The following is a 17,962-nucleotide window of genomic DNA, read 5'->3' as shown; positions in this document are numbered from 1 at the left end:
ACACTTTCCAAAATACCAATGCATTCGGCCAGTAGCTTGTAGCTTCACCCAATCCTTTTCCACGAATAAACAGAAAATTCCCACACCTTTAGCAGCACCATCGGTATTGATTTTGACCTGATCAGGAGCTGGTGTGCATGGTAGCCAGATTTCTGACTCATACCCACCCTCACACACCCCTTGGGATTTCTGAATTGCAACAAAATTTTGGGATCTTTAATTTCCAACCCTAAATTAACATTTCAATTTTTTTTCTTTTTTCTTTTTCTTTTTTTCTTGAAAAAGACGGGAATATCTATTGGAATTTTGACACTCTGTCTACACTCTAAAAATAATTTGTTAACAGTTGAATAGAGAATTAAAGATATTAATGTTGGTTAAGAGAGGTGTTATAAAATACGGTACTAGCAACAATCAATGAGTAAAACGAATATGTAAGAGTAAAAATGGATTTGAAGTCAATTTCCAATTCAGAAAATTAGTCTAGAGGACTTAGTTATAAATATTTAGTAGTCCTAAGACTCCTCTTAAATTTGTTTAGAATTTAATACCCCAATTTGACCAGAATATGGAACTAACCACCTGTTATCCAACTTTACCAAGAATAGACGAAAATATCCTCACTTGGAAACAAACATAACCGACTATCTACCGAGTAATATAGTGGGATACAAAATAAAAAAATTAAATTTCACACAAAAAATTCACTTATAACTACACGCCTTCACATTTAAAATGCATATAATGAAAAGAGGACATCTAGGGTGCATCGAGTGTATGAGTCTTGCTTGAGGAATGAGAGCCCTTGGACAATACTTCTTTCTTTGCAATACACCAAGATTACTTGTGCCTATATGAGTGGCCCGAGGATGCTATCTGTTGTAAGTACACCCTAGCACACTAGCTTTTTAGGTAATGAAAAACTAAAAATATTATGTCTCCAATATTTTGTGGAGGCATTTGACACTAGTCGTTAAGTCTAAACTCCAAACCACTAGACATTAAACCCAAAATCTTTATAAACTAGACCCTAAGCCTAAACCCTAAACCTTAAGACACTAAACCCTAACTCCTATAAACTAGACCCTAAGCCTAAACCCTAAACCTTAAGACACTAAACCCTAATCCCTATATTCTAAATTTATAAACAATAAACTCTAAACCAACCCGTTTCATTTAATAGTAGTTAATCAAACCCACAAAATAAATAATCAAATGCATTTTGTATCGTATTTTAAAATCGTGGTGTGTATGCATTTTAAAAAATATATAGGTTTATAACGTGGTGCATCTGCATTTTAAAATATATAAGTTTATAGCGTGGTGCATCTGCATTTTAAAATATATAAGTTTATAGCGTGGTGCATCGCATTTTAAAATATATAAGTTTATAACATGGTGCATCTGCATTTTAAAATGTATAAGTTTATAACGCCCCACGTTAGGATGAAAACAGGTAGTAGTGTCAAATTTAACTTTTGGAGCAATACACGTACTTTTTGCTAAATTCTATTCAAACCCAAAATCTACTCTTTTTGTTCTAGTAGTTATCTTATCTAAAAGTAGTTATCTTATTCAATCTTTATTCTGGTAGTTATCTTATCTACAAGTAGTTATTTTGGAAGGGTGAAAAAGAGAATAATTTATATTAAAAAAATAAGGTGGCACCTAGTCTCGAGTCAAAAGCTTAGATTCTAAAGATTTTCTATAAAAAACACTTATGGTAGAATAAAAACAATGTAGGGGTATTATTAAAACCCAAAAAATTATGGATAGGGCTTTAGAGTTGTTTTTTTTTTAAATGAGACTCTCTAGCCCAATTTCTTGATTTCCAATTCCCTTTTAACATGTGTCACTTCACTATTGGGTATTTGCTTATATAGTCAACAAGTACGGTTTTTTTTTTTCTGTTTTTGTTAAGATTTTGTATAGGTGTCACTTGTTTATTGAATAGGAACTCCAAAAAATTTGGGCCCTTATGAGGGCGGGCCATGTGCGGTCGCTCCACTCGCAAACCCTCAAAGTCGGCCCTGCTTGCAAACGAGCGGTAGTCCACTCTTGAGGAGTACAAATCCGCTTTTTAGACTACCTATGCACTTATACTTCCACCATTTCATACTTGTCTGATTGTGTTCTATTTTATGTACTTTGTTTTGTTATTAAGAGAGAGAGTTTGACTAGCTACATTATTATTATTACTAGCCTTTTGGGCACGCTCCATGAGCGCCAATTAGATAGGTGGTCTTGAATAATTTGGTAGAGTTCTATGTTTTTTTGAGCTTTTTGGTTCTTCTAGTAATCAGATAAATTCAAAAATTATCACCGTTCGACAATATACCGTTATCTATATTACTTAACATTACTTAACGACTAATTATCCAGATTATAGTCAGCCCTTTTTGGTTTCAAGATGTATGAAAAACAAATTTTTCATTGCTCAATGAGTAAGTTTCTTATTGGAAAAAAAAAAATAGAGATCTGCAAATTAAAACATCGTGTACAGACTTCCTAATTGACATATAATTAGAAGTTGCAAAATATTACAGGCAAAAGTAGGAGAAGGTTTATGTACACTTTCTTGTTGGGCTATACATCATTGCAACTTGATGAAGAAATTGCCAAGATATATAATGACTCAAGCCCTTCACTTAACAGGAAATCTTTCCACTTGTGGTGGTTGGCCTTGACTTCTTCACCAACTTCACTCCCTCGATCCATCACCAACTTCACTGTTTTGCACATACTCTCCTTTGTAAACCAACCATCTTCCGATCCTCAGTTACTCCCTCCCATCTACGTCCACAACCACCTTTAGTTCTCTAGTCATAAACTTGGCATTTACAAATTGATCCCCAGCATGGAGCACCAAAATTATCTGGCAAGTGTTCACCAAGGATTCCCACATAGACACAGAGCCACAATGACTCACAAAACAACCCACTAAAGGGTGATTCAGGATAAGTTCTTGTTGAACCCAGTCTACACGAACTTCCCCTCTTTCACTGCGGATCATTATCCGTGCATCTGATGCAGACCTTTCTGAAAAAACTGGTGTGTCGATGTTTCTTAAGACTTAACTATGATATATAGTTAGAAACCCTTATGAAATGTCAAAGAGAAGTCTTTAGAGTTTCTAAGGTGAAGGCAATGCTTGTTAATGACATCCTAGCAGCAATTTATGATCTTTGAGTTGAGGCTCCTCAAGTCAATATTCAGTTAATTATACTCAATAACTGGTACTAAATAACTCATAAAGCTATCAGAGTCACTTTCAGGTAGATACGTTGGATAAGTAAGATAGAGTCATGAAGTTCTTGAATTCTTATTCAAGACATAAAGCTTTTTCTCAATAACAAAAGCTTCTAAGCAAGTTGATAAGATGCGAGTAAGCAACACTGTAAGTGGTATAAGTTTATCCAGTTCTTCCCACATTCAGTATTAAACGTAATGAAATTATAGTTATCAAGGAAGTAAATCAATTTGCAAAAGCAAACAGGGAAAACAAAGAAACCTGACATGGAAAGTCTTGCAGAAAGGACAAAGATTGCTGATCTTCGAATCCGATCAGATCACTAACCAAAATAAGCATTAAACTGACAATAAGGAAAACTTTGCAAGATGAAAACATAAAAGGAAGAATTGCATCACTCTTCTTCTTGAGGCATTTTCAAGTTCGAACGAAAATATGTTTTTTGACAATGCAGTCTCCACAAGCCCCTTCGCTTTTCCAACCTTGACTCTTTCACCAACCCATTGACCACAACCTGCACTATGTCAGCGGAAATATGGCAATTAGAGGATTTAGAGCTAATACTCTCTTCACAAAGCTTAAGAGCAAGATCGAAATCCCCTTTCTCACAAACACATGGAATAAGTGCATCAAAAGTGTACCAATCCGGGACAAGATCACTCTTCAACATATGATCATATCGCTTTTAGCTTCCGTCAAGATTCCCATTACGGCAATACCATTTTATCAAAATATTATATGTATAACGATTAGGTTTCTCTCTGCTATTCCCAAGCTGTTCAACTATTTCAACTGCCTCCGATATCTTCCCCGCATTAACAAAAGCCAGCAACTTCGCATTATAACAATATATATCTGGAACAAGCCCACTCTCTTCCATCCTAGCCCAAATCTTCTCCGCATCCTCAAACCTACCATTGTTGTAACCACTAAGCAGTGTATTAAAAGTAATCATACCTGGCTTCACCCCATTCTTCTCCATCTCATCAAGCATCAAAACCGCAGAATCAAAAGACCCCAATTCAACAAAAGCTTGAATAACAAAAGTATAAGAATGAATATCCGGTTCTATCGATAACTTCAAAGACACTTCTCTAAACAACTTTTCAGTCTCATCAAACTTCTTAGACACAATACTAGCATATAAAAGCGTATTAAAAGACTTAACAGTACGCACACATTTCAACTCAGGCAATTCATAAAACAGTTTTAAAGCATGATCAAACATACCCGCTTTCCCATATAAAGAGATAAGTCTCATAGCAAAACCTTCTTTAGTAATATTATCAAACTTCTTCTGATGTTCTAAAACTTGTTCTACTAACGAATGTTGTTTTGCTAATGCAAGACGGTTAATAGTTTTTTCATATAGTAAATGTTGAGAACGAAACCGACGTCTTTCGGAAAACTTTTTGAAGTTTTCGACAAGGGTGGTAAGGTTTTTTTCTTCGGCAATTATGTTAATAAGGTCTTTTAGAGATGGGTTTGGAGGGATTGATGGTTTTGTAGTCTTTTCTTGTTTTGGGAGTGGTTTTGTTAGAATTTGAGGTGGAGGGGTTGATTGTTTTATAGTCTTTTCTTCTTTTGGGAGTGGTTTTGTTAGAATTTGAGGTGGTGGTGTTTTTTTTATTGGGGTGTTGTTGGAAAAGAGACGGCAGAGACGAGAAATGGAAGAAGACATTGTTGTTTTCAGGTTTGGTCTCAAAACCAGTGGGAAGTTTGCTTAGTCTGGTTTAAGAGGGGTTTTTGGAGCTTAACCTGGAAAATTATGATTTTGGCGAAATTTTGTTCAAAGTAAGGAATCTCCATAAATATCGAGACTACATTTGTTGCTTTACGGTTATATATGCTTTCAAGTTTCAAGAGTGTATTAGATTTTTTGACCCGGTTCAACGAGAGGGTCCGTTTTTATATATATGTTTTTTTCATTTTATTATTATGTATCAAAAATCTTACTTCCAAACTATATTAAGACTCATACGGTAAATTAATTTATCAAAGTTTCCAGTACTAATTATTTGCCAGATTTTGTTCTAGACTTCAAACAATAAGAAAAAGATAAGCAATAAATAATTATGCAAGACATTTATGCTTTAAGAGAGAAAGCTCTTGAGTCTACACTACAACAGTTGATAATGATAAGCAATATAACAGTAACTACTAAATAATTAAGCTCAATGTAAACCAAGAAAGTGCTCTTATTGATCTACTCCATATTCTCCTCGTCTTGAACTTAGCCAAATGCTAGGGTGTAACTGTTTGGACAAGAAATTCCCAAACACAGTTAGGGTTGTGATGAGTGGATTGATTGATGAAGGAAATGAGACTGAACTTTAGAAGGCCGCTTCACGTACCCAGGTCAGGAAGCAGGGGATCAAGTCTCGCCAGTTTTTTTTTGCGTGGTTCGAAAGTGAGAGCGGCGGACTCTTATAAGAAAGATCCGATTCCAAGATCCGGATCCCACTCTAACCCCAAATCTCGAAGATTTTGGTTTATCTTCTTTTTTCCTTCTCGTCCGTTGACCGCATCGGTGCCTATTTTCTTTCTTAAACACATTGCGGATGCACTTGTAAATATTTGGATCCGGACCAAGTCGAGGAATCATGTTGGGTTGAATCAGAATGTTGGGCGAGTCAGGAAAGGTGATGAGCCGGATCGAGTCCGGAAAAAGTGTCGGAAACACACCGAAGGTGGGGCCCAAACATCACCTGTACCAGATGCACCTGTAAATATTTGGATCTGGACCAAGTCCGGAATCATGTTGGGTTGAATCCAGAATGTTGGGCCAGAGTCCGGAAAGGTAATGGGCCGGATCCGAGTGTGGGAACACACCGAAGGTGGGGCCCAAACATCGCCCCCTCTTTGTCATATGGATGAAAGCCATGTGGCAAAGAATGAGAAAAAATGCAAAAAACATTTTTGTAAAAAAATAAAACCCAACATCTGTTTAAGTGCTTTGCTAGTACTTAAGTTCTTGTCCGGAAACAAAACTTATCTTTGCGGTGTATGTCTTTCGACTTACGTTTTAAGCGTGTTTGCTAACATTTACAATTATTTGTCCGGAAACAAACTTATGATGTGAGTGTCTGCACTCGGCTGCTTAAGTGCGCGTTTGCTAACACTTACAATTATTTGTCCGGAAACAAACTTATGATGCGATTAATGCACTTTTCGGTTTGTTTAAGTCTTGGCGTCTGCTAACACTTACAATTTCGTCAGGAAACAAAATTGTTCTGCAAGTGTTTGCACTTGGTGGCTAAATCTTGGTCGGCTACAGGGCGTCAACTTTGTTCGAAAACAAAATGTTAAAGGTTTGCCGAGGATTGCACTTGCTAGATGATGTAAAAAAGTATTATGTAAAAATAAAGCATAGTAGCATATGGAGAAATTTGATTATTAATGAAAATCAAAATAGAGTTCACTAAATACTAGTGGTAAAATTTATGAAGCCTTATTGCATTCCAAGGCTTTGGAAGAAAATCTCGAAAGAGTTTTGATACATAATAACCGTTAGGCCCCTGTTTTTCTCCACAATAAAAGGACCTTCGAAAGCTTCGACGGCTTGCTTGACGGTCATCCAATTTTCTCCGAAGTACCCAATCTCCGGCTGGAATGTTATTTGACGAGCGTTCTTTCATCATAACTTTTTTTGACACTCTGTTGATACTTTTCCAAATCTTGGGAGTGCCTCTTCTCTCTGCTTTCATCAATGATTTGTTTCGGGAAGGCAAAAATTCTTCATTATCATCGAAATGATATTTTCAGTTCGACTGGTGGGAGCCATGAGTTGGTTAGCAAAAGCATACATCCCATATGCGGAGAGAAAGGAGTCATTCCTGTAGAAGTTTTGGGCGTGCTGCGGTATGCCCACAAAACAGCTGGTAATTCCTGTACCCATTTTCCTTTTGCTTCTTTAAGCCGCCTTTTCAAATTGGCTAGGAGAGACTTGTTAGTTGCTTCAGCTTGTCCATTCGCCTGTGGATGGTAAGGAGCCGAAAAATTATGTTGAATTTTGAAGGTGTCACAGAATTGACGAATTTCATCAGAATCAAACTGCTTTCCATTATCAGATACAATTACTGCTGGTATTCCATATCGACATATGATATCTCTCCAAATGAACTGTTTGACTTTGGAGGATGGAGTCTGCACGAGTGGAATCGCCTCAACCCACTTTGTGAAATAATCAGTGGCTGCAAGAAGGAATCGGAAATTTCCTGGTGCTTTAGGCAAAGGTCCAACAATATCTAGACCCCATTTAGCAAATGGCCAAGAACTCAGAACTGGAAACAATTCATTGGCTGGTAGATGGTTTGAGTTCGCATGCATTTGACATTGTACACAAGTTTGACTGTATAACTTAGCTTGTTTCTGCATTCCAGGCCACCAATAACCCTGAGTGAGTGCTCTATGTGCCATACTACGCCCTCCAATATGATTGCCGCAAATGCCCCGATGCAACTCTTCTAGAATAAAGTGACCTTGTTCGGATGTAAGACAACGGAACGGAGATAAATTATGCTTCCTATATAAGCTGGATTTGTCCCGCCAATGGAAGAATGGAAAACTTGAATGATAATGGGAGTATGTAATCGCAAGTTTCTTGTCTTTGAGAGAGTCCGTGTTGCGGGTACTCTATGTAAGGAAACGGCGCCAATCATTTATCTTTTGGGAATATGCTCTACATCTATTAGGGATTGTTGTTGGTCGGGATCTAGCGTTTCATCATGGTCGATTTGGACATTTCATCGTCAATGTCGTCCCCGGTGATTTCTACTTCCCCGAATCCTTTTCTTTGACCGGACTGCATAAGAGGCTTGTGTAGAGTACAATACTTGTAGTGCTAAACATTCATCAACATATATTTTTCGTGGTTGAGAGTGGTGAAGTCGATGCTTGGTTTGCTCGATATTCAACTTGTATCGTTAGGTGCTTCCTTGCAATTTGTATTTCTGGCGAAAGATAAGCTAAAGCATCGCATGCCTCACATCATGTCTTGATTTCTTTGTGATAGATACAGATCTTAATCTTCTTGCTAAAGAATGAAAAACATCTAGATACGCGGACATTCTTTCATCCTTAGCTCTATATATACCTCCAAATTGGTTGGTGATTAATTTGGAGTCTGTGAAAATGGCAATATCAGTCGCCCCCAAATCAATAGCTGTCTTCATACCAAAAATTGCTGCTTCATATTCCGCTTCATTGTTGGACGCTTTAAATCCCAGCCTAACAGATTTTTCTATCTGTAAACCATCAGGATAGATAAGTACACATCCAATTCCGGATCCTGATTGATTTCGAGAACCGTCAGTGTAGATTTTCCAAGAAATATGCTTCGAGGATGGGTTTTCGCCCCCAAGAGATGTTTCTTCGGTTTGAGTTGTGACTGCAGCTCTGTTTGGAAGGTCCGGAATGATAACAAAAGAAACATCATCAACTGGAAAGTCTGCAATTAAGGATGCCAGAGCATGTCCTTTTTCTGCACGACGTGGTTCATATATGATCTCATATGCACTAAGATAAGGCGCGGAGGGCAAGTCCGCTTGTAATCCGAGCATTAGCTAGAGCTTTTGAAGAGGGTTTTCTGTATGAACACGGATGGTCCTACCCTGAAAATAAGGTTTCAGTCGTCTAGCAGCATGTACTAAAGCTAATGCTATTTTCTCAATATTACTGTATCGAGATTCCGGACCTGTTAAAGTCTTACTTATAAAAAAAATTGGCCTCTCTTCCGGACTTTCAACGAAAAGCACTGCGCTTACTGCAATACCAGTTGCAGCAAGATATACTCCTACTGGCTGACCAGTTTTAGGACTTACCAATACTGGCGGTGAGGAAAGATAAGTTTTAAGGCTATCAAAAGCTCTTTGGCACTCAGAAGTCCAAGTGGAGTTTGATTTAATCGTATTGAAAAATGGACAACACTTATCTGAGAATTTAGAAATAAATCTCATTAAAACGCCAACCGTCCGAGAAGTCTTTGAATCTCCTTTTTGTTTTTTGGAGTCGGCATGTCTAGTATGGCCCTTATCTGATCAGGGTTAGCTTCAATGCCTCTATGGGTCATAAGATAACCCAAAAATTTCCCAGAGGAAACTCCAAAAGAACATTTTGCTGGATTCAATTTGAGATTGAATTTTATTACCCTATCAAAGGTTGTTTGAAGATCTCGAAGATGATCACTTGTTAACCATGATTTAGTGACCATGTCATCAATATATATTTCCACAGTATCACCTATTAGGCCTTCAAAGATTGTGTTGCCTAATTTAGAAAAGTGGCTGAGGCATTTTTAAGGCCAAAAGGCATGATGTAAAACAATAAATGCCTATATCTTATATAAAAAGGCCGTATGTTCTTGGTGGGACCATACAAAAGTATTTGGTAAAACACGAAGAAGCATCCATGAATGAAATTTCTCGATATCCTTTTCATTGACTTTCAGCCTTTTATGGGTGCCATGCGCCTTGGTCTTTGCGGCGAGGTTTTCTTTGTATGATCCACATCAAGATGATGACATGCTATGTCGGGTGATGCCAGTCATGTCATCTATGCTCCATGCAAAGCCGTGCTATTTTTCTTTAACAATTCTGCCATGTCTCTTTTCTCAACCGGAAAGCTTAGTTGATATGAAAGTGGTATGTTAGGACTCATTCAATCTGAACTTCCTCAAGTTTATCAACAAGAGGAAGGTCATTTTGTTTCTACTTTGAAATGGATGTGGAGCCATCTTCGTAATTGCTATACGTGGAGTGTCTGAATGACTCTATTAGCATGAATTAGGAAGGTTTGTAGTCATCTAGTGCTTTGTCATGACATCCGGGATTCCATCGATCACTCCGGATTTTTCTGATTCCTTGACTACATGGAAACTTGATCGCACGGTGGAAAGTAGATATAAGCACCGTCAAGATCCGATGGATCTAATCTCTGCCCAGAATTGCATTATATGGAGAGTGGCAATTCATGAGCAAAAAATTGATTTCAGCCCACTTGTTTCCGGTATTCTTGGTAGGCGTCGACGACTCTATCGGAATAGTTGTTGTTCCATCGAACCCAACAATAGGGTTTTCTTCCGGAATGATAAGCTCCTATGGCAACTTCATTTCTATATAAGCTCTAGAAAATAACACACTTACAGAGCTTCCAGTATCTAGCATAATTTTTTGAACCCTCCACATTCCAATGAATGCCGATATAAATGACATCATAATGTATTGAAATACTCAGAGTATAAGTCACGATCAATCGAAGGATAAGGGTTCAGGGTTCATATATTCTGGCGTTGTCACCTTTAAGAAAATCAATGCCGTTGACTCTGTTCCAGTCCATTAGAAAATTGAATTTTTGTTTTTTCTCAAACTTCCGCTGATTATTTGAAATGGAATCTAGACGGGCATGTCCAGTCCTGATGACCATATGTTCGGCAAACTTCACTTGTGCTGCTTTCTGTATGAATTCATCCAACTTCTTGTCATCAACTAAGCGCTGAATAGCACTCCGAAGAATTCTGCAATCGTCAGTAGTGTGGCCAAACTGGACATGCCCGTTTATTTGGAGTGAACTTCAGAAAGTTTCATCGACAAAGGAGTGAAAATCTTTTCCTCTTTATTTGGCTGGGTAGGCTTAGAGTTCTGTCCAGACTGGAAGTTGTTCTGCTTGTTTTTGTCCTGTCCTTTATAGTTGCTAGAGTTCCGTCCGGACTCTTTTTTATTTTTTTGAAGATTTTCTTCTCGAAGCTGCCTAGCTTTGAGATCATCCTCAACTCGTGCAAACTCTTCAGCACGATCAAACAGCTCGGACTTGGAGAAAGGCGGCTGTCTAGTGAGCGAATTGTATAGACCACTACGATCATATCCTATGGCATCTTTGAAAGCTTGGATAATAAACTGGTCAGAGGGAGGATCAGTAACATTGAGTAAAGTTTGAAACCTTTTGCGAAAATCCCTGATAGATTCTCCAGAATTTTTTGTGAGATTAAATAAGGCAGCAGAATCCTGTTTAATCTTGCAGTTATACTGATAGTGATCAACAAACTTCTTAGCTAATTCTGGGAAGTTTCTAATTGATTTGGAAGTAAGAGAGTTGAACCATACTAAAGCATCACCTTTGAGAGTGGCTGGAAACAACTTACAAAGTAGTGCATCATCATTTTCCATAGCCATTTGTGACCTATAGTAAAACAGATGAGTGTATGGATCTCCATTCTCTTCATCATACATTTCGAAGTCGGGCTTCTTGAAGTTCTTAGGGCGACGATAGTTACGAATATAATCTGAAAATGGATAATGTTGAAAACCCATTACGGCTAAGTCTCTGATTTGGTCATTGCGAGTACTTCTTCCTCTGATTGCTCTTGCTACAATATCTTGGCCGATCCTTCGATCGAGTCGGCATTACTTTTTCTTAGGAAATCATGTCGGTGTGAATGAGTAGGCCGATATCTGTGAGCATATGGGGGAGGAGTCAGAACTCGATGTCGATGACCGCATGAATCAAAATTTACCCGTCCGGAATGATGGGATGGGGAGTAGTCATGAGTCCGGACTCCATGTCCGGAATTTGTCCTTCCGGTTGAATGATGATCATGAGTCCGGACTCCATGTCCGGAATTTGTCCTTCCGGTTGAATGATGATCATGAGTCCGGACTCCATGTCTGGAATTTGTCCTTCTGGGTGAACGATAATCATGAGTCCGGACTCTGTCCTTCTGGTATTATGGCGAGAATCCAAACCTAGTCTGTCCCATACATTGGATTGTGCTGGAGGAACTGGTTCTCGCCTATCATCAGTAACATTTCAATGCCTTCGCGGTGTTGATGAATGTTGTTCAGAACTATCACGGGAGGGGAATTCTAGGCCTTTTCCCCAGCATTCGAGTCTTTCATCTCTCTTGATAAACCTCGGGATTTCTAATTGGAGTTCATCGGATTGGGTTGAACTTGTTGCGGATGGCGTGAAGATTCCAGAACATCCTGGACAACATTTTGTGGGATGTTACTGGCGTGTGTGGCATTGGCAGGAATCATTCTACGCTGAGTAGATCGTTGGGAGACTACAGGATGTTGTTGGCCATTTTGGCCATTGGTTTGTGATCTGGTTTGTGCTCTTCCCATTGGTGTGGATTTGAAAAACACAGACGGCACCAAATGTTTGGACAAGAAATTCCCAAACACAGTTAGGGTTGTGAAGAGTGGATTGATTGATGAAGGAAATGAGACTGAACCTTAGAAGGCGCCTCATTACCCGGTCAGGAAGCGGGGATCAAGTCTTAGCGGTTTTTGCTTGCGTAGTTAGAAAGTGAGAGCAAACTCTTATAAGAAGATCCGGATCCCTCTAACCCCAAATCTCGAAGATTTTGGTTTATCTTCTTTTTCCTTCTCGTCCCGATTGACGGGCGTGCCTATTTTTCTTTCTTAAGCACTGTGCGGATGCACTTGTAAATATTTGGATCGGACGAGTCGGAATCATGTTGGGTTGAATCGAATGTTGGGCGAGTCAGGAAAGGTGATGAGCGGATCGAGTGCGGAAACACACGAAGGTGGGGCCCAAACATCACGTGCGGATACACTGTAAATATTTGGATGCGGACCAAGTCCCGAGGAATCATGTTGGGTTAAATCGAATGTTGGGCGAGTCAGGAAGGTAATGGGCGGATCGAGTGTGGGAACACCGAAGGTGGGGGCCCAAACATTTTTCTCATTCTTTGCCACATGGCTTTCATCCATATAACAAAGGCGATGTTTGGGCCCCACCTTCGTGTGTTCGATTCGGATCCGGCCCATTACCTTCCGGACTCGCCCAACATTCTGATTTAACTAACATGATTTCGACTTGGTCCGAATCCAAATATTTACAGTGCATCGGCACATGTGATGTTTGGGCCTACCTGTGTGTTTCGAACTAGATCTAGCTCATCACCTTTCCTGACTCGCCCAACATTCTCGGATTCAACCCAACATGATTCCGGACTTGGTCCATATCCAAATATTTACAATGCATCCGCACGTACAGTTTAAGAAAGAAAATAAACGCTTTGGTCAAATTGATGAGAGAAGGAAAAAAGAAGATAAACCAAAATCTTGAGATTGGGGGTTAGTGGATGGGATGATCTTTCTTATAAGTCTGCTTCTCACTTTGAACTTCTAAGTAAAAAAACTGGCGGAGACTTGACGATCAATTTCCCTTCACGAGGGCCTTCTAAGGTTGATCATTTCTTCATCAATCAATCCACTCTTCACAACCCTAACTGTGTTTGGGAATTTCTTGTCCAAACAGTAACCAAACTCCACGTCAATAGAAGAAAATGTTGGAGAAGAAGTAAGAAAATAAAATTCAAACTTGGGATTTATTATTTTGAAAGTATACTGAACTAAATATATGTCTACAACTGCAAGTTATGGAACAAATTTAAGCAGTCAAGTTCTAATCAAATCTAAGTCTCAAATTAAATACTAACTACAATGAAATGTAAATTTTACCCACATTACAAGTAGAAATCTAGAAGTTAAATAATAAAAAAAAAATCTAAAATCTGTATTTATGTTAAATTTATTAATAAATAATAATAAAAATAAAAAAATTGATTTACTGAATAACTCGTAAGTCGGTAATGAAAATATTTCATCTTCCCAATGCCATTTGGTTTTCAGTTGGGTCTGAAGAATATATATTTCTTTGTAGATGTATACAAACTTTAGGTCATAAAAATCGTTCAAGGATATGATACTCAAGGAAGGTTGTTTAAGTTATCATATCATATGGTATTTGTATTTGAGCATGCATATCCGTGTCATTTCAAATACAATCACTTAATTACCTTGCTACTCTTATAGTATGCAATTTATTAAAGATGCCTTTATGTTGCTAATATTCTAGAATTTTTTTTCCCATCATATTGGTCTTATCTATAAGTACAGTTATGCTAGTAAATGTTTTTCATCTCACTTAAATGTTGTATATTGAATAGTTAATGATTTAATTGATTAAGTGCCCAACCGTTTATAAAAGAAAAAGCTCATTCTGTTATTAATTTGTATAGGGCTATAAAATTTGTTTGGGTCGGGCCTTATAGTTTAAATTTGATAACAAATTGGAGATCATAGTTTTTTAGTTGTATACTTGTATGTAGAAAGAATAGCACATGTTTCCATTTATACTACTTGTTGGAAGTTTAAGAAACTTACACTAATAACCCTGACTCTTTGCTGCCTTCACTTTGTACGACTTCTCCAACAAATTAAAGCTTGTTGTGGCATAAATTCAACTATTTCTTTACACCCCCTTAAGTTGTACGAATGTCATATAGTCGCTACTTCCTTGTCAATCTGTTTGAAGTACTCTAAAATAAAATGAGATATATAATTCTAAAAAAATAGTTTGAGTAGCTATAGAGAAACAAACATACGAACAGTCTGTTCAATTAATAACAGAATAAAAAAGGAAGTATAGTATCTACATAATTGAACTAATAATGGGTCCGAAATTGTGTCACAATTATATATGTCATGAGTCTATGTATGAAACAATCGACATGATAATCTTCACAAAGATATTTCATAAGATCATCCTATTTTTCCAAGTTTGTTCGTATGTCCTTAATAATAAAATCCTTAATAAATTCCTAATTAATTAATCGAACTCCTTAAGTTTAATTTAGACATAGCGATACAAATAACAAAATCAATAGTGGTGGGCGGTAGCAATGTACATCCATTTGTTGATGTGGCCCTCACTTATGATTTGAGCATTATCTCCCACTGTATAATAATGGCATATAGCTAGCCATTGAGTTCCAGCCACTACAATCTCAAAGTTCCATAACTCGAGACAAATGTATGGTCTCTGGATCGTAACTAATAGCATTAGATTGTTTTAAACTATGGCTAACAGTCTTGTGTGCATGCCTCAACAAAACACAAAATCTCCATTTGGTTCCACCCTCTTTATATTCAATAGACAAAAACGTTGTAAGCATGCATCTACTATTTTGCACCAAACATATATAGTAGGGAAGCATTAGTAATTAAGTATATACCTTTTTTGGTAATTGGGAAGGACAGTCCGTAGCCATTTTTTGATATCAACCCTGTCTTTGTTATTCGTATAGTAGGTAGATCAAAATCTCAAGTATTCTTTTCCAAGGACTGAATTAGTGGCCGAGGCGCTTAAATTACCTTTCTCTACCAACTCTGCAAAAATTAACTATGCATGTTTTGAAATTCACTTCAAAACAACCATCATGATAAGCATCAAAATAAGTAGAGGAACCAAACACATGATAATTATCAAGGACTCATAAATCTCATATTTGATATCTAGATTTTGTACCCGTCTTACGGATGGGTTTCGTTTTTATTTTATTATATATTATAAAAATTTGATAAATGAATTATCACAAACAAATGATGGAATAGATATCAAAACCAAGTGTTGTAAAAGTAAAAAATATGTTATCCTCACGGTCGCACTTTCTAAAACATCAACGGTAACAACGGTAATAAGTTTGGATGTATTTCCTTGCATATTTTCTTTGGCTTCCTGATAAATTTTAGCAGAAATTTGTAATTAAAGGTTCTTAATCCAGTGATTGATATCAATGAATGTGTCTAAACTTTTCATACAAATGCAAATGCATAAACAAAAAGCATACATTATCTAACTTTTCAAAAGAAAATGTGAACTGAATAGGTTCCACTATGAATTATAATGCAAATTAGAAAAAATAATGAGTGGTTGTCAAAGTTTATTAACATAAAATCGCTTCAACAATTACAGTTTGAGTTCAATTACATTTATCTGTGTGCGTAAGAATTGATAGACGAAAATCTGTGAAAAATCATGTGCAATGACTCCAAGAGAATCATACAAAGCACGCTTATAATATGTTTTGTGATTTGTGGATGCATTTATAATACTTTTATTTAATCTTGAACCGTCTGTGTTTTACTTAAATTGGTATCGTCTTGGTTGAGAATAGTTTTCAAATTTGTGAAATTTATATTACGTTTTTTAATGTCTTCCTATGTGTAGACATATTATTTCATACAGTAATTAATACGAAAGAAATATTAGTACAAAATAATCCTTTAGTGCATGTATCATTGAACTTTTTCCTACAAACATTATAAAAAAAAACCAACTCATAAGTCATAACACCCATAGCTTGAAAACTCAAACATATTTAATTTTATCCATGACCAAACCAATGAAAAATCTTTAAGCTTGGGCTCAAGGTGTGATACTATATTTTTATATACTTATATAGAAATATCTTCATTAACTCGTAAGAGCACAGTCAGTTAGTCTGCAATATTTAAGTTTTCCCTTAACAACCAATAGAATGGTAGAGACCCCCTGTTAATCCTCGAAGCCTCTCTGGCCTTTTATCTATCCTCTGCATGTAACCCATCCATATTCTCATTGCCATACCCAAGAAAACCATTGCCTTAGTCCTTTAGCTTTGAATTTGCTATATATTTAAAAACAACCATATCCACTGACATTTGCTCCTTGGTTCGTAACCACTGAACCTAAAAGCCCTACCTATTCTATAATTCCACAGTGACTGTACATTATCATAGTGGTTGGATGCATTTTTTTTAGATAGCCAGGCAAAGGGCGATGCTGTCAGTTGGAATTGGGGATTGTAGACCCTGTAGTGTAGATCAAGAAATGATACGTCAAGTGTGATTGCATGCTCAACATGACATTACCAATGTTACTAATAAATAAATAAATAACAATGAACAATTTGACCACAATTACAACACTTCTCTCCATACATCGCACCAAAAAGTCATGGAGTTTGCGTTTATTTCAACATCTCTCTCCATATACCAAAAAGTCATGGAGTTTGTGTTTTCAATATCTCTCTCCATGCACCAAAAAGTCGTAGAGTTTGTGTTTTCAACACCTCTCTCTATGCATCCAAAAAAAAAATCGTGGAGTTTGCGTTTTCAACATCTCTCTCCATGCACAAAAAAGTCACGGAGTTTGCGCTTGCCACACCTTACTCTGCGCATCACCGAGTAATGAAGTTTGCATTTGCAGTACCTCTTTCCACGCACAAACAAAAAAATCGTCAAGTAAGTAGTGGCAAAATATGGGTTCTCCTTACTAAATTAGCCTTAACTGATTTAGTTGATTGCACACAGTCAAAGTCACTAAGTTTACTTGATCCAAGCTATCCGCTAGTTAAGTCGATCTCAAAATTACAAAACGTACTAAGTTAAGTTAACCTTAACTAAGTTATTCATATGGCATCGCAAATATTTCAATCACACTATTTCATTCTTTTGTAGTAATATTATGTTTTATTCTTCGCCGCAAGGAACAAAGTCCATCCGACGAAGAGGGGGTGGTGTATGTACTAGTGTACTCGTATCCGTACGAACAACCATCATTAGGTACTACTATAAGAGCTTCTCACTAATGTGGCGTAGGGGTGGGCAATAGGTCGGCTTGGGCTAGCCCGACCCTAAACATTTAAAGCCCTTCAAATATTAAGGTAAGGTCGGCCCGACCCTAAAGTCAACATAAGGTCGGGTCGGGCTGGGTCACAAGTCTAAATCTCAATCCCTGACTCTACCCTAAGCCCTCTTTAAAGGCTTTAGGACCAGGATTTAGGGTCAGGCCTATATATTTTCTTCTTTTTACTAGCTACATCAGTTTTAAAACTCATTTATATTACAAAAATGTACAAAGATC

General features: G+C 37.3%; 2 protein-coding genes across 2 annotated transcripts; both read right to left on the bottom strand.

Annotated features, from left to right (window-relative positions):
• Positions 1-3,388: 3,388 nt before the first annotated feature.
• LOC147477405 (small ribosomal subunit protein mS78 (rPPR3a)-like) lies at positions 3,389-5,052 on the bottom strand. The gene has a single exon (XM_086584689.1). The coding sequence runs from the start codon at positions 4,929-4,931 to the stop codon at positions 3,936-3,938; it is 996 nt and encodes a 331-aa protein (XP_086440815.1). The 5' UTR covers positions 4,932-5,052; the 3' UTR covers positions 3,389-3,935.
• A 5,751-nt stretch (positions 5,053-10,803) lies between these two features.
• On the bottom strand, positions 10,804-11,556 carry LOC147477404 (uncharacterized). The gene has a single exon (XM_086586005.1). It carries the CDS (start codon positions 11,554-11,556, stop codon positions 10,804-10,806), a length of 753 nt encoding a protein of 250 aa, XP_086442131.1.
• Between the last annotated feature and the right edge of the window lie 6,406 nt (positions 11,557-17,962).

The sequence above is a fragment of the Coptis chinensis genome, chromosome 9, assembly GCF_015680905.1.
Source record: "Coptis chinensis isolate HL-2020 chromosome 9, ASM1568090v1, whole genome shotgun sequence".
NCBI classification, from domain to species: domain Eukaryota; kingdom Viridiplantae; phylum Streptophyta; class Magnoliopsida; order Ranunculales; family Ranunculaceae; genus Coptis; species Coptis chinensis.
The sequence above is the reverse complement of the archived record's forward strand: the minus strand, read 5'-3'. Positions and strand labels throughout refer to the sequence as shown.

Bases quoted from the DNA above. Each gene is read 5' to 3' on its own strand.
- LOC147477405 (XM_086584689.1), bottom strand. From the start codon at position 4,931: ATGTCTTCTTCCATTTCTCGTCTCTGCCGTCTCTTTTCCAACAACACC.
- LOC147477404 (XM_086586005.1), bottom strand. From the start codon at position 11,556: ATGGGTTTTCAACATTATCCATTTTCAGATTATATTCGTAACTATCGT.